Below are 15,629 nucleotides of genomic sequence, written 5' to 3'. Positions count from 1 at the left end.
AATCCCTAAATTCCACCACCGAATTCTCCTCCATATGCATCTTTCTCTCTCTCTCTCTAATAAATAAAAGAAAAATGAAAACCTAATTTTGTTTACGGGGTCAAATGCGCGTGATATGGGACCATCAACAACTACGAGAAAATAATGACAAAATAATTAAAACCCGTGAACTTGTCAATGTATCACGAAAAAGAAAATTATCTCAAATTTGACAAAAAAGGATGGAAATTTCAGAGAATAATTTGAGCATAAACGCGTTCCTTTGGTCTTTGGATGCTAGAGAGAGAGAGAGAGAGAGAGAGAGAGAGAGAGAGAGAGAGAGAGGGGCAAAAGTGACTGTTATGCCCTCCTCCCCCACTTCGCGCCAGCGCCCCTCATCTCTCTCTCTCTCTCTCTTTAGTCGTATCTACCGATTCTCCTATCTCCCCCGCGAGGAAGGTCATCTCTGCTGATGTCTTAATCGGATATTGGGATATGGGTTGCAGTAAAGCTCCACTTTTGGAAACATGCGGCTTGCTCCTAAGATACTAGTTCCTCGTTTCTGATCGAGTCCATTCTTGACTCCTTGCCTTTTCCAGCAAAGTTCTATCGCGTCGCACTCCATCTTCTGACGTGTTCTTTATTTACCAAGTAAAAAGTTTCGAGCTTTTGACATATTTCCCTCTTGTCTTGCTGAATCTTCTATATCTTCTTGCAAAAGCTCCGATCTTGGTGCACAATTCTCGGCTCCTGAGCTCCTCCGTGTGCGATTTGTTTGATGGAATGCCGCACCGAGAGCTTTATCTCATTAGTTGGTGCATCTGATGAGGGTTGACTTAATGCTACAGAGGAGTTTCGGAGAATTTTAAGTATCAATTAATATGGGCAACACATGCGTCGGCCCGAGCATCACAAAGAACGGTTTCTTCCAATCGGTTTCTGCTGTTCTGTGGCGTACCCGGTCCGAGGGGGCCGCATTGCCACCTGCAAATGGCTCTGTCGCCGGCAGTGAGACCTCGCCGTCGTCGGCTAGATCTGCCACCGATGTTTCCCAGGCCGTTCAGAATAAGGCTCCGGAACCTATAATGATCCACAAAGGAGAGGAAAAGGCTACTAAACCCCCTGAAATTGATGCTAAGCCAGTGCCTGATCCAACTGCAGCCAAGCCGCGGGCGAAGATTCCGCAAGTAAAGAGAGTATCAAGTGCTGGCCTTCTCGCTGGTTCTGTATTGAAGCGTAAAACAGAGAATTTGAAGGATATATATAGCTTAGGACGGAAGCTTGGGCAAGGGCAATTTGGAACTACATATCTATGTGTGGAGAAGGCGACCGGGAAGGAATATGCGTGCAAGTCCATTTTGAAGAGGAAATTAGCAACCGAGGAGGATGTGGAGGATGTTAGGAGGGAAATCCAGATAATGCATCATTTGGCTGGTCATCCGAATGTTATTTCGATCAAAGGGGCCTATGAAGATGCTGTGGCAGTTCATCTTGTCATGGATCTGTGTGCTGGAGGAGAATTGTTCGATAGGATTGTGCAGAAGGGGCATTATACAGAAAGGAAGGCAGCTGAGCTTGGTAGGGTGATTGCCGGCGTGGTGGAGGCTTGCCATTCTTTGGGAGTCATGCATCGTGATCTCAAGCCTGAGAACTTTCTTTTTGTTAATCAGACTGAAGAAGCACCACTTAAGACCATAGATTTTGGATTATCTATCTTTTTCCGACCAGGTAAATTTCCTCATCTGTAGATTTGCTTAGTTTGTGTATGAGGATTGTGTTTATGAATGTATGATTGTTTATACTATGTTGAATGAAACTAATAATATGGTGTAAATATGTGACTAGTATGAGATAATTTCAACGGTCATAAATGTGAAGGTTTTGGGTAGATTTTCTGGAAATAACTCTTTTGACAGGATAAGTATATCAATTTTTTTGGCTGTATAATTTATTCTCTCTATTTCTTGGTCAGTTGGTTGTTCAATTCATTAGTTGCCTGCTGAGTAACATTACATATGCAGAGATCTTCTAAGACTTGCAATCATATTTTAATAAAGTTTAATTAATGGAGATTTATTTCAGGTGATATATTCACTGATGTGGTTGGTAGCCCTTATTATGTTGCACCAGAAGTCCTAAAGAAGAAGTATGGCCCAGAAGCGGATATTTGGAGTGCTGGGGTAATAATTTACATATTGTTGTGCGGTGTGCCTCCATTTTGGGCCGGTAAGGACCTTGATCTCACAGATCATAAGATTTTATATCGTTGAGTATTATGAAAGGATGTACAAAGTTTTGTGTAGATATAATATTAATACAGGGTTACACACTAGAAAGCAAATTTATGTATAGAGAGACTCATAGTCATAGATACATAAACACAAAATTACACATTTGTTTTGTACTTGGGCCTTTTAGATGATTAGATCTAGTATTCACTTCCAACAATTAGAATTCTGAAACTTAAATTTACTTGGATTTAAATTTATCTGTTGACGATCTAGTTTAGTCTGTGATATTATAAACCTTTTACATATGTTTGCCTTGTGTGGATATAAATGTATAGATATATGTACCCATATGTGTGTTAGAGAGAGAGAGAGAGAGAGAGAGAGAGAGAGAGAGAGAGAGAATGGTGAACTAAATGTCCTTTTGGGACTACTGAGGCAACAGGTAGACTGGTAGTGCACTTAGATAAAGGGTCCTAGTTGTTCGACATGACATGCAACATGTGCAACTTCTGTGTCTAAAATACAAGTTCATATTTTAAGATGCCTTCCACTCAAATTGGACATACACTGTGATGGTGGCTAAATACATGCAGCCTTCTATTGATAAACTCCAATTGCTTGATCCAATACTTAGACTTGCTCAGAATCAAAATTCTCTGATGCTGATTCTCCTAAACTAGAAATCAAGTGGAAACCTGGTAGCACTAACCAAGTGGTTTATCTAAATTGAATTTATGTATCACATGCACCTATATCTGCATTATCTATGCATGTTGATGCACACAGAGTGAAATATTGAACGTTTGCTAATTGTTCTGCCTTCATTTTTCTACAACCAGAAAGCGAGCAGGGTATATTTGAAGAGGTTTTGCATGGAAATCTTGACTTCCAGTCAGAACCATGGCCTAGCATCTCAGAGAGTGCCAAAGATCTTTTAAGGAAAATGCTTGTTAGAGACCCCAAAAAGCGGTTGACTGCTCATGAAGTTCTATGTGAGTTTCTGACTTTTCTCTGGTTCTTATACTATAAGTGTATCCTTTATGATCAATTTAAAAAAATAGAACTGGTTTCAATATGAAATGTCATCTGGACAATTACAAAGCGCATACATATGCTGCATGGGAAGGAAAGCGTCACATATTTCAAACATTTACAAATTTGTAATATGTTACATTGTTGGCTTGCCTTTTGGTTCAAGCCTATCTACCTAATTGTAAATGGTATATCAGAGGAACATTTACAGCCAGCATAATGAAGTCTGAATTCATTCTCTCCTGGATATTCATTACAACATATCAAAGTAACTTTTTGACTGTTCTCTTTGTTTTCTTTTAGGCCATCCCTGGGTTCAGGTTGGTGGTGCAGCTCCTGATAAACCACTAGATTCTGCAGTTTTGTCTCGCTTGAAGCAATTCTCTGCGATGAACAAGCTCAAGAAGATGGCTCTTAGAGTAAGTGTTACCCAGAAATTCTATTTTGATCTACTTACATTTCCTTCTTCATTTCAGACAAGCTGATTACTTCTTTTGAAGTAATTCATTTGTCTGTCACACAGATAGCCTTTAGATATCTGTTGGTATAGTACCGCAGAAAATTGTGAAACTTCTGAACTATATGATTTTTTCCACTGAATTCATCACTCTGCCAAGTTTCTACTGCTAATGTGATCCATTTTTCTAGGTTATTGCTGAGAACCTCTCCGAGGATGAAATTGCCGGCCTAAAAGAAATGTTTAAGATGATAGACACAGATAATAGTGGGCAGATCACTTTTGAAGAACTCAAGGTTGGATTGGAGAGAGTGGGGGCTAATCTTAAGGAATCTGAGATATATGCCCTTATGCAAGCAGTGAGTTCTCCAAATTTTATTTGCAAGTAATTGGTAATCATCTAGTTACTGCTAATTTCTTCTATAGTGGAACAAAATATCTCTTGAATAAAATGATTTTTACTCTTTTGAATTGCTAGTGCAACCACTATCAACTTAATTGTCCTGACTTGGAAAACAAATATACCTCAGTGAAGAAGCCAAATGTACGAGTGTGAAAGGAATGCCAAGACTTGTCCTGTATTTCTTATGCTTGTTCTTCATATACTCGAGCTGCATTAGTACTAGAACAACAACAATTTCATTATATTCCAATTATATAGCAACTGAAGGCAGATTTAATAAATTGGTTTGCACTCAAATCAATGCTAACAGAAAATATACGGACCCAGCTTGGTATTACTGGAGGATCATTTTTTTCAGTTATCTTTCATTATTATCTTTCCTATGATTGCTTCCGCCAAATCACTCACAAAAGTTTGTTACATCTACCTGCATGATCTTCAATATATGTAGTTGAAATTGTGTCTCAATCATAGTTCCTCTCTCCCATTATTTCTGATTCCTTTCTTTTTGTCGATACTTCAGGCAGATGTAGATAACAGTGGCACCATAGACTATGGAGAGTTTGTAGCTGCTACTTTGCATTTGAACAAAGTCGAGAGGGATGACCACTTGTTTGCAGCCTTCCAGTATTTCGACAAGGATGGAAGTGGTTACATAACTCAAGATGAGTTACAACAAGCTTGTGAAGAGTTTGGTATTGAAGATGTCCGACTCGAGGAAATGATTGGAGAAGTAGACCAAGACAATGTAAATTTTCTTCTGCCAAAGATATTATGATTACTATATCTTGACTTTAGGGAAATAAGTTGCTATTTTTGTTCTTTTGGCAGGATGGACGCATAGATTACAACGAATTTGTTGCGATGATGCAGAAAGGAAATGCAGGCTTTGGAAAGAAAGGCTTGCAAAGTAGTCTCACCATTGGGTTTAGGGAGGCTCTAAAGCTTGGTTAAAATAGGTAGTACTAAGACACAACATTTTTTTTCCTCAAAATTATCATCATTTATAGAGCTGGCATAGTTTTAAATTGAGTGTGATATGTAGAGATCCGCGAGCAATTTCAGATTCAAGAATATACCATGGAAATGCAGTACACAATTATATGCGATGCGTTGTTATTTTCTTCTCTTATACAAGTTTTTTCTCGTCAGCGAATCAGTTTCTTTTCTCTAATATTCTGCACTAAAAAAGTCCTTCACTTTCAAAGTTACAAACAATGACTTGCATTTATTGTTCTGCTTGTAATCCTCTATGGGGAATTCAGAGAAAGTAGATAATGTGCAGGAAATAATTGCTATATTTGAAAGTGTGATGTGCATGAATCCTTGCCCTTAGCATTAGCCCAAGTAAAATGAATGTAGAAGAGCACATTAAGATTTGAACCTCCTATTTTACAATAATAATAATGAGAAATTTCTTAAAGAATATCTTATAAGTTGCTTTTATATATCATTCATTCGACTCCTGTAATTTAGTTTTATTACCCCAAAAATATTAAGTGGTTAGTTAGATTAACAGACGATTACCATATAGAAAGGTTGAAAGGGTCTAACTTTCTAACAAGAACGAAAGTAAAACTTGAGGCATTGTCAATAGATTTTCCAATAATGGTGATAATAATAATAAGATTAACATACAAAAGAATTAGGCAAACGTGTAAAGGATATTAGGATAAGAACCTTGATTAGTCTCCCCAACTTGCTATTAATAAACATGAGTATTCTTATTTAAGCCATAATGTGCAGCTTCACATTGGTTAATCCTATCTTAATCCTACTGTGTCCTAATCAAATGCCGACAAAGAACACAAGAGGGACAAAAGAGAAGGATCCCTTCGTAATCTAATAGCATCAAAAGAGGGCCTAAACAATCAAAACCAAGAAGAACTAATTGCGAATCTATCCTCCAAAATATTTAATATTAGATTCCAATATAAAAAGTGCTCCTTTCAACATTGGACGCAATTGGATTCCTTTGTAAGCCAGACACAACGAGAGACAGAGAGAGAGAGAGAGAGAAACCACAACAAGACTAAAAGAGACACTAAGAACTACGAAAGACTTGCCAACTTGCAGCATTTTATATATATAATCACAAGAAACTCCCTCTTCTCTATAAAACTCGTTGATTGAAAACAACGAGATGTGAAGAAAATTAATTTATTTATCCGACGCCGTCAGCCTCCGTTTGCGATACTCCTTGTTATCCTTTGACGGATCGATCACGTCGGCGGCGAACGTCACCTTCTTCTTCCGCCGGATCCTTACGCCGCCTATTGATCAATATTATTACAACAAAGAAGAAGAAGAAGAAGAAGAAGAAGAAGAAGAAGAAGAAGAAGAAGAAGAAGAAATAATGAGAAAAAAAAGGAGAAATCTTTACCGAGTTCTGATTCCATCTTCTTCATGAAATCGGAGGCGAGTCTGCGATGCAGCTGAAGAGCTACGAGAACGACGCCGCTGGAAGCAACGACGACTGCCATTAATCCCATACAACCACTGGTTTCCATCTCTTCTTTTCTGGGCTTCCGTTCGAAGGAGGAGGCGTTCTAAATTGGGTCAGAGAGAGAGAGAGAGAGAGAGAGAGAGAGAGAGAGAGAGAGAGAGAGAGAGAGAGAGGCCGGGAAAAGCTAAGAGGAAGGCTGTTAATAGAAGGAAGCAACAGAGCAGAGTTGGGTTATTGACCGTTGTTGACTCCACGGATTTAGTAAGGAGATGGGATCGGCTGGAGTCAATGAATGCAGGAACTTACTACATCCCAAGCACTCGGTTGCCGATGGATGATCGGATGAACGGATGGATGGATGAGTTGTCCTAAAATTAGGCTATTTTTGCAGAACCTCTCTGTAGAAATTTTGCAATTCCGGATCCTCTTTCAATGGGTATGTTTGCAAGACAAGTCCACCTCCGTGTGTAGTTAGAATATTCTATACCTTTTGACAAAAAATGCCCTCAATGTCAAGGTGATAAAAAAAAAAGGAGGTGGTTGTTTGTTTCATGTGATTTTGGATTCGTTAATCTTGTGAAATTGTATTTGAATGCGACTTTAATATTTTGGAGGCTTAATTTTTGTTATAAATACTATTTTACATCCTTAATTTAGTTGCTTAATTAAAATTAACTCGGTAGTCGGGCTAAATTATATTTATAGAGGGCTCTATTTGCAAATAATAAAAAGAAAACCTTTTATCTACAATGTAATTAAACCAGAGGATGTTATTTATAATTTTCTCTTAAATTTGAAAAGGATTAGTGGACTTTTATAATAAAGTTAAATATAGGCGGTTATATGCAAAAATCCCTGAAAACCGTTTGAACTGCTTGCAAACTAATTAACGGTTGCCAATAAATAAATCTAATTATGCTACGGAGTTACAACCGAATTATTTCATGTATCTTATTTTTAAGTCAAAATTTTTAATTATATTAAAAATATAGGTAGAGGATTTATATTTACTTAAACAATAAAATCATTAATACTATGAGGGTGCTATGGTAACTTACATTATCTCTACCTAAGTTTTAATAAAAAAAAATTGAAAAATATAATTTGATTTTAAATATTTACCGGAGGGATAATTTGAAATTTATTTACGTATATAAATTAATCTTTCTAAGAGTAATCCGTGAATCGTGATCTGTCACGGTTTTACTAGTGGGTGGCAAATCAGAAATTTCCTCCAATATTTAGTATGTGGCAAAATTTAATTATTGATTATTTTAGAGGTGAAGGTTTATTTATTAAAGAACTGCGTGTGTTAATTTATATAGGTTGTTCTTCATTTTATCTTTTTAATGCTCTTAGGCTTAATGTTTTATTTTATCCCTAATTAAATCCATTTTAGGCCAAGTCATCCTTTTATCTTATTATAATCACAAGATGCTTAGGATTTTCTATTCTGTAAACCTATTTTTATGGATAAAATAAGCTCATCATAAGCCACGCCTATAAGTATCGGAGAACAATCCAACAAATTAGGATGTAGAGAAACCACTGACTAGGAATTGATTTAGATAGTATGACGGCTTAGGACAGATTTTAACAGTGTTTAGTTCAAAGTAATCGTTCGATGATGTATATAATTTAAAGCTTAATATATTAGCTAAAACTTGGTATAACCTAAGTACCTCTGTATCTAGAGAAGATCGGCTCTTTATCTATCATTTTAGACTCATGAATGATAAAAAAAATTTGGTAAGTTAAAATATAGATTATTATTTGATGATGACACACCGACGATTGCTGAATTAAAGCTGAAATGATAAATTTATCACTACTCTTCCTCTATCAAATCCAACGGTCAACTCTAATTATTTTTATATGCAGTATAATTATATTTATATTTTAACTTATAATTGTCAAAAAAAGTAAACTAAATGATAAATAAATATAAGATTTAGAAAGGGACAAAAAAAAACTTCTACTTTCTTTTTATTTTGCATTATGTATACTGTAGTAGTTGTAGAATGGCATGAGGAAAAGGTGAACATAATTCTAACCAATTCTAACTACTTTGCACTACAAACTTGTGAGGAAAAGTAAGGCTTTGGGTAGTTGGGTCTTTGAGATGACTCGGCAATTGTTTGGTAATAGAAGATTTGTCATTATGACTTTGGATAATTATAAATATAACCTAACTATTATGTTAAGTAATAAACTAACAATTTATATTATAGATAGATAATAAGTAAATAAGATATATGGCCTACAGTACTGTAATACTGAGAGTTATGAAATAAAAATAGGCTATTGATATGGAAATCAATAACCTCTTAAAAATTTAATTCTAAAACTTCAAACTTAACTTGGGCCCAACTCTATTTTCACTCTTGAAAATAACAATAAAATAAAATAAAGGCAATTCAGATCATCTTGGTGAGCAATTGCTTTCAGAATCTATTCTCTTTAATTACAAATATTTCTTGGATTAAAAAGAGCAACGTCCTCATCAAAGGGTCCATAGCTCAGTGGTAGAGCAATTGACTGCAGATCAATAGGTCACCGGTTCGAACCCGGTTGGGCCCTTCCGTACTATTTTTCGTTTCTTTGTTTTGTGGATTCTATGAAGTATTTCTAAAAGTAATTAGTAGGTATAGCATCCATAATATATTGTTTTTAATTAAGTGTGAAATTGTGCAATAATTGCTTATTGGTCAGCCCAATCCAATCTGAAAGCTTTCGCCAGTATCGGATTTGGTAGCCTAAAAAACTATGTAAAAATAATTGCAATCAGGCCCCTCGTTCTACTTAAAAAGTCGCCGTGCGATGTACGAAGACCACGTGGACTTCTCAAAGTCTGAACAAATCGGTCAACGCTTGCAAATGTAGTCAAATTAGAGGTACGGTCATACCCCTGCTCGATTATTTTGCCTAATTATTATAGTTCGTCATCTCTCTCTTTATATTTATATATGCACAAACAACTCTTTCGTCGTGATCGGTGACATTGTTAAATAATAAAATTCACGCATAATTTGACTTTGACCCAAATAGCTAATCCTCTCTCTGTCTCTGTCTCTGTCTCTCTCTCTCTCTCTCTCTTAACGTCTGTGTTAAAAAAGTCAGCAGTCAGAGGCAGTGGTTGACCAAACGAGTTTGACTTTGCCATAGCCTCTTCAGTATATATGCAAGCAATGGAACAGTGACTTGTTATCAAACACATCCACCATGGCTTCATCCAAGAGAACAGAGACCAGAGGCCAGAGACCACAACCCCTCAGGGTGGCGAGGGACTCCTGGAAGGTGAAGAAACCGGCGGCGACGGTGCTCGGTGACCGTTCTCAGCCGATAATCGTGCACGTGCAGACACCGAAGATTATCCATGCCGGGCCGCAAGAATTCATGGCCGTCGTGCAGCGATTGACCGGCAAGGCGGCGCCTTCGGCCTCCCAGAGTCCTGGGAAAGCTGAATTCGCCGGAGCACATGAAGTGAGTGGTGAAGTAGACGGGGAAGATGCAGGAGTTGGAGATGGGGTTGACCCTTTGCTGCTCACCCTGGGCTTTCAACAAACAATATCACCTTCAGTTCCTTCTCCAGTATCACCTGGTCTGCTATCACCTAGTTTGTTCTTGTTCTCTCCTAATACAGTACAATACCTTCAAGAGTACACTGCTTTGTTTTGATTTAATTCTACTTTGTAAAACATTCATAGGGAATTGAGAAGTATTTGGTTATAAGTGTGTGTACAGTTTGTAACATTGAAATTCTCTTCCTTTGATATATATATATATATATATATATATATATATATATATATATATATATATATATATATATATATATATATATATATATATATACATAGCAATTTCAGAATGCAAGACACATATCTAAATTGTACATTTAATTCTCTCCGAACCTGAGGTGATATTTAACTAATGACATTAATGAAATGATAACAAGGGCAATGGAAATTATAGCCAAGATATTACTTGAGAGATCCATCACACACATTACATGAACAGGCAATTCGTCTCCAAGATCTAAATTCAGCAAATTTCCACTAATTTGGACTATTTCTTAGTAAAAACACATAACAGAAAAGTGAAAAATTGAAATTAAAGAAAAAGGGGTGGGGATGTCTCTCAATTGATTTTCCTGTGCAGATTTTTGCCAAGCAGAAAATATTCACAGTTGCAGAGTATTCAAGCCTTGCCATATGCACCTTCCAAGATCTTAATAACTTAATTCAGCATTCAGAACAAATAGTTCACTACATTTTGGATCACCTTTACAAAAGTCTCAATGAACATTACTAGCCGATTGACATAACCTAAATTCGATTCTCAAGCGCAAAAGTCATATGTTACATCGCTAGCACCTAATGAAGCAAAACATAATGAATTGGCTTAGGCATCACAAATTACAATTCTTATGGTGACGAGGACCAAGCTTTAAAGCCATCATCTCAAGCAAAAATAACATCTTCCGCTAAGAAACCAGGTTTGCCGAGGTCAATAGGTATTCAGGTATGGAAGACGAAGCAGGATGGAAATCTTTTGCTGGTTTCCGGGGCACCCTGGACCTGGGAGCCAGTATACCAAAAATATCTATCAACAATTTCTATATGCTGTTCTCCAACAAACTGCTGAGACCACAGTGGATGGCTCATCTACTGCACCAAGCAGCTGATGAAAGAAGTGAGCACCAATGGCAGAAGGAAACCAGCACTTCACACTGGTGACCAGGAGGAACCAAGCAACTGCCCAAGTAAGTTAGTCACCTGCGAAGGCACAAAGAAAGCTCGTTTCTTGAGTGCAATTTGCCATGTCCGTATACCTTGCAATGCAGAGGTTTCTAACAAACAAATTTAACATGTCTATTCATGTGAAAGTACATGCTAACTAGATATACACAACTGTAGATCATTTCAAGAAAGGGGAAAAAGGTTGTAATTGCTATTTAATTTTCTTTCAATGGAAAAAATAGTACTCTTGGATTGAATGGGACATATGCACTGGATGCTAATAAAAGCGAACAGCATGAAGGCAGGATGATAAAGAATTATAAAACCAGCAGAATAGGTTAGCGCAGGTACAGGTCAAAAAACTATCACATGTATTGGTACACGATCAACACTCATGCTCATGAGTTCACAGAGATACACAAAAACCAAATAGCTTGATTATATCATCCCACTACCACCGACATAGTAGATTTTCATCTTGCTGCACACACCCTGATTGCTTTGGCCATAAATTCTACAGTGCAAATATGGACATCCGATATTTATGCTGCAAACTTGACATGCTTCAAGATCATTACTTGCCAGCATGACAAATGCATCAAAATAGAAGAAAACTACAATATCAGTTAATGCTAGAACAGCAGTTATACTAAAATAGAAATCGTGAGAAGTTGAACCCCTAAAATTATCATACTACAGAGTACAGATATCACACCCCTCTGGAGATGCAATTATAATGAATTATAATGGAAAAATGCAAACATAGTAATAGGAAGTGATACTTGACATGAATGAGAACTATTAAGCACAAACTCACATTGCAAACAATAATAACTAGAATATGGACCAAATACATGAATACATTATTGTAAATATACCTTCCGTTCAGGATCTTGTAAAGATTGTTCATTCATTCCGTCATCTATTGTAATCTCCTCATTAATGTTGATTGCATCCCTTTGTGCTCCTTGACTGACATTTCTTTCATAGGCAATAATCTCTGCGTAGGCCTTCTGCAACACATCTTTTGCTGCTTTGTACATCTCCAGTGAAGTTGCACCCCTCTCTGCACATCTGAGAGCATCGTGACAAAGATTATTGTACCGTGATGTGATGGATTCTTGACAAGTTCCCTGAGGACCAATATTGTCGTCATCTAAAATAACACCTAATTTGGCTTGTCTTGTCCAACGTTCCAAGAAATACTCTTCTGGGAGTGCACGTGGATCGTCAACTAAGAGAACTCCCAAAACATGACGGCATAAAATGCCTGAAAACTCAAAATTTTTACAACTACAGTTTGCTGTCTTTTTTGCAGTATTATGAGAGACAAAGAATGTGTCAAGAGAATCCCCATCTCTAGTAACACTGTACTTGTTAATAGTACCATTCTTTATTTTCTGAATGCTATAACCCAAAGACTGCGCAAATTCCTCCTGAAATTTACTGAAAACTGCTTTTGTGTAAATAGATGCTGCTTGTTTTTCTATCAGGGATCCCGTCTTCAAAAGTGGTCTAGTATATAGTGTGTCAAAGTCAGCCTGTGCTTCATCCTCGTATCGGCTTGCCATGGCTAATTCGAACTGTGTAAGGAACACTTTTAATGAGGTTTTAGTATTAAAGTACTTTTTATAGAAGTCGTTCATAGTTTCTAACTTCTGTGCTGGAGAAACTTCAGCAAAGAATGTATCCTTGAGGTACAAAGGAATCCACTTTTGACGGATATTGAATAATGCTTGTAACCACGTGTTCTTTCTGAGATCATACTTATCTATGATTGACAACCAAGTTGTTTCAAATGCCCTAATGGTCTCAGATTCAAGAACACATTTTTCCAGTTCTGCTCTCAAAGAAGGGTGTGATGAATATACATGAGCTAACTTCTGCTTGCTTCTACTTAGGATGAGCCATTTGCAAAACCGATGGCAGGTGTTTGGAAAAACTTTTGTAATTGCTGCTGTCATGGCCCTGTTTTGATCAGTAACTAATGAACATGGAGGCCGACCACCCATTGCAGCTAACCATGTCTCAAATAACCAAATGAATGAAAACTCAGTCTCGTCTATAAGCAAGGCACATCCAAAGATAACAGGCTGCAGATGATGATTGACTCCAGAGAAAGTAACAAAGGGCATCATGTACTTATTTTTCTTGTATGTTGTATCAAATGTTACAGCATCACCAAAAGAGCGATATGCAGCTCTAGCTTTAGCATCAGCCCAAAAGGCATTTGTAACACAGCTATTGTTGTCGACCTGTATGGCATAAAAGAAAGCAGGGCTGTCTGCTTGCATCTTCTTGAAATAATCAAGAAGGCTCTGAGCATCTCCTCCTTCCCCAAAGGCATTCTGCCGCAGAAGAGTCATTGCATCAGAAGCCACTATAGTAGCTTTGTCGGAGGTCTCAATAAAGCCTCTAGCACGAAGATAACCTACTCTACTACAAGTGCCAAGATGGTGATTATGAGCTTTTTCAAGCTTAGAAACCACCCAACGATTAGAGTCCCGAATGACCTCCATCATGGCCTTGCAACCCTCCCTCATCGATATCCGCTCACGCTTCCTTGTGCTCTCACATGATGGTTTTTTCCTATAGATACCCTCTTTCGAACATACAAATCTCTTCATAATGAGCACCTCTTCCACTCCTTTAGAACGTCGAGACCTGCCAACCCTAAATGGGAAGCCCAAACGCCTAGCATACTCATTATAGAATGTCTTTGCAGCCTCATCCGATTCAAACTCCATGCCTAGAACTGGTTCTTTTGGATCCTCTGAAGCAATGGAAATTAAATCTTTTACGACAGGTTGCAGAGCTATCCCAACAGGTATATCTTCTGGTTCTTCATTAGGGGCAGAAAGAATTGGGTTCTCATTCTCCCCTGGCCGAGCATTGGTATCCAATGACATGAGGCACTCAACGTAGTCATCTATTAATTCATCACCATCGCTCCTGGTACTCTCCATGAATATAATGAGATCAAAACCTGCAAAATTCCATCTTGTCTTAGGTATCCAGTAGCAAGCGTTCCTGCTGTAACAGGCCACTTCTTCTAAATATTATACTAGCTGCAATTAATCTCAGATGGATCAAAACCAATACCAAGATTGCTGATGCAATCTGGGCTCGAGAAAAACCCATTTCATCTCTTCGAGCAAAAAGTTTCTCCATCTTGAGATTGTGACAAGAGTAACTAAGGTTGTCCTGTATATTAGAATACTTATTCTTGCGAAGTAGTCGAACATACTGATAAATGAGAAGAATTGAAGAAAGAGTTCCACTTTTGAATGCACTAACAAACACTAATATCACATAGCGTGATAAAAGATTCTGAAAACAACTCCAGCCATTGACAGAATTAGCTAACTGAATTCTGTAGTTGTCCACGGTAGGCTCCAAAATCCCCATGGTGATGAACAGAATACCAACATAAACCCTAAAAGAGACAAAATGAGATCGAATTCAACCCAAAAAAAATAATTTTTTTAAAAACAAAATTGACATCAAACTGCAGCAACAGGAGCATCTATCACATCTCAAGTCAATGGAATCTCTCGGCTTCCTCTGAACGGAAACAAGAAAAAACAAAAATTGGAGCATTAATTAACTAAATTGAACAATTATCTCTCGATCGACGAATTGAATCAGTTGGGTCATAGATCCGAAGGGGAAAGACAGAACCCAAAGGATGTGGGAAAAGAGGAGCAAAAGATATCCAGAAATAAACAAATCCGGAAAGGGGGAGGTGAAGCAAAAGAGGTGAAACAACTTACCGCTCCCAAAGGAGTAAACGATCGAGCTCTAGATCAGGAGACTTTGAGGTGAATCAAACCCTAGTTTTCGAGCGGGAGAGGCAAAGGAGCCGAAGATCCAGCTGACGAAACGGTACCGGCGGTGATCAGACCCAGCGGTGACACCAAACGAAGCACTGGATCACCGGGAGGTGATCAGAAAAATGGATGTGGTGCTCCGACTTCCCCAAAACCTTATTCCCACCGCGAATATTGTGATTGGATGTTATTTTACTCTCTCTCTCTCTCTCTCTCTTAATTCTTTTTTTTTTAATTTAAAATAAAAGAGTTATTGTGATTTTATAATTAAGATTTGAGATTAATTAACACAAAATTGGGCCTTTGCGTAGTCGGACGTTTCTCGGCCCATTAAAACATAATGGGCCCAATAAGAATGTTCAAATTTCTTTTGCAAATATACCCCCTCAAAAGCTCCTTATCTACTTGTATACCCTTTTAGATTTCGTATTTGCGCATCTATCCTTCAAAACCTATTGTTTTTGCATAGATACTCTTCTACCTACCTTTTTGATAACTATTTGCTAAAC

At 37.6% G+C, this 15,629-nt stretch overlaps 2 protein-coding genes and 1 non-coding gene across 7 annotated transcripts; 2 read left to right on the top strand and 1 right to left on the bottom strand.

Moving 5' to 3' along the window:
• Nucleotides 1-275: 275 nt before the first annotated feature.
• On the top strand, nucleotides 276-5,239 carry LOC140758640 (calcium-dependent protein kinase 10-like). The gene is made up of 7 exons (XM_073094880.1): nucleotides 276-1,707; nucleotides 2,062-2,205; nucleotides 3,050-3,202; nucleotides 3,546-3,661; nucleotides 3,891-4,058; nucleotides 4,626-4,850; nucleotides 4,934-5,239. The coding sequence occupies exons 1-7, from the start codon at nucleotides 861-863 to the stop codon at nucleotides 5,054-5,056; spliced, it is 1,776 nt and encodes a 591-aa protein (XP_072950981.1). The 5' UTR covers nucleotides 276-860; the 3' UTR covers nucleotides 5,057-5,239.
• Nucleotides 5,240-9,056: 3,817 nt separating this feature from the next.
• Nucleotides 9,057-9,128, top strand: TRNAC-GCA (transfer RNA cysteine (anticodon GCA)). The gene has a single exon. It is a non-coding gene; the product is annotated as a tRNA-Cys (tRNA).
• Nucleotides 9,129-10,779: 1,651 nt separating this feature from the next.
• LOC140758638 (protein FAR1-RELATED SEQUENCE 5-like) lies at nucleotides 10,780-15,294 on the bottom strand. Of its 5 annotated transcripts, none has more exons than XM_073094875.1 (3): nucleotides 15,064-15,294; nucleotides 12,169-14,854; nucleotides 10,780-11,326 (listed from the first exon to the last, which is right to left on the bottom strand). In XM_073094875.1, the coding sequence occupies exons 2-3, from the start codon at nucleotides 14,254-14,256 to the stop codon at nucleotides 11,276-11,278; spliced, it is 2,139 nt and encodes a 712-aa protein (XP_072950976.1). In that variant the 5' UTR covers nucleotides 14,257-14,854; nucleotides 15,064-15,294; the 3' UTR covers nucleotides 10,780-11,275. The 5 variants fall into 5 exon arrangements, with proteins under 5 accessions (XP_072950976.1, XP_072950978.1, XP_072950980.1 ...); XM_073094877.1 differs by having other exon boundaries at nucleotides 12,169-14,726; XM_073094879.1 differs by having other exon boundaries at nucleotides 12,169-14,276; nucleotides 15,064-15,293.
• Between the last annotated feature and the right edge of the window lie 335 nt (nucleotides 15,295-15,629).

This window comes from Typha angustifolia, chromosome 4, assembly GCF_048772165.1.
Source record: "Typha angustifolia cultivar Huaian chromosome 4, ASM4877216v1, whole genome shotgun sequence".
Taxonomy (NCBI): domain Eukaryota; kingdom Viridiplantae; phylum Streptophyta; class Magnoliopsida; order Poales; family Typhaceae; genus Typha; species Typha angustifolia.
This window is presented reverse-complemented; position numbering and strand designations above follow the sequence as displayed.

Coding starts and splice junctions, on each gene's coding strand:
- LOC140758640 (XM_073094880.1), top strand. CDS start 861: ATGGGCAACACATGCGTCGGCCCGAGCATCACAAAGAACGGTTTCTTC. Junction 1,708..2,061: donor ATCTATCTTTTTCCGACCAG/GTAAATTTCCTC, acceptor GATTTATTTCAG/GTGATATATTCACTGATGTG. Junction 4,059..4,625: donor TATATGCCCTTATGCAAGCA/GTGAGTTCTCCA, acceptor TCGATACTTCAG/GCAGATGTAGATAACAGTGG.
- LOC140758638 (XM_073094875.1), bottom strand. CDS start 14,256: ATGGAGAGTACCAGGAGCGATGGTGATGAATTAATAGATGACTACGTT. Junction 11,327..12,168: donor TACAAGATCCTGAACGGAAG/GTATATTTACAA, acceptor GTGCCTTCGCAG/GTGACTAACTTACTTGGGCA.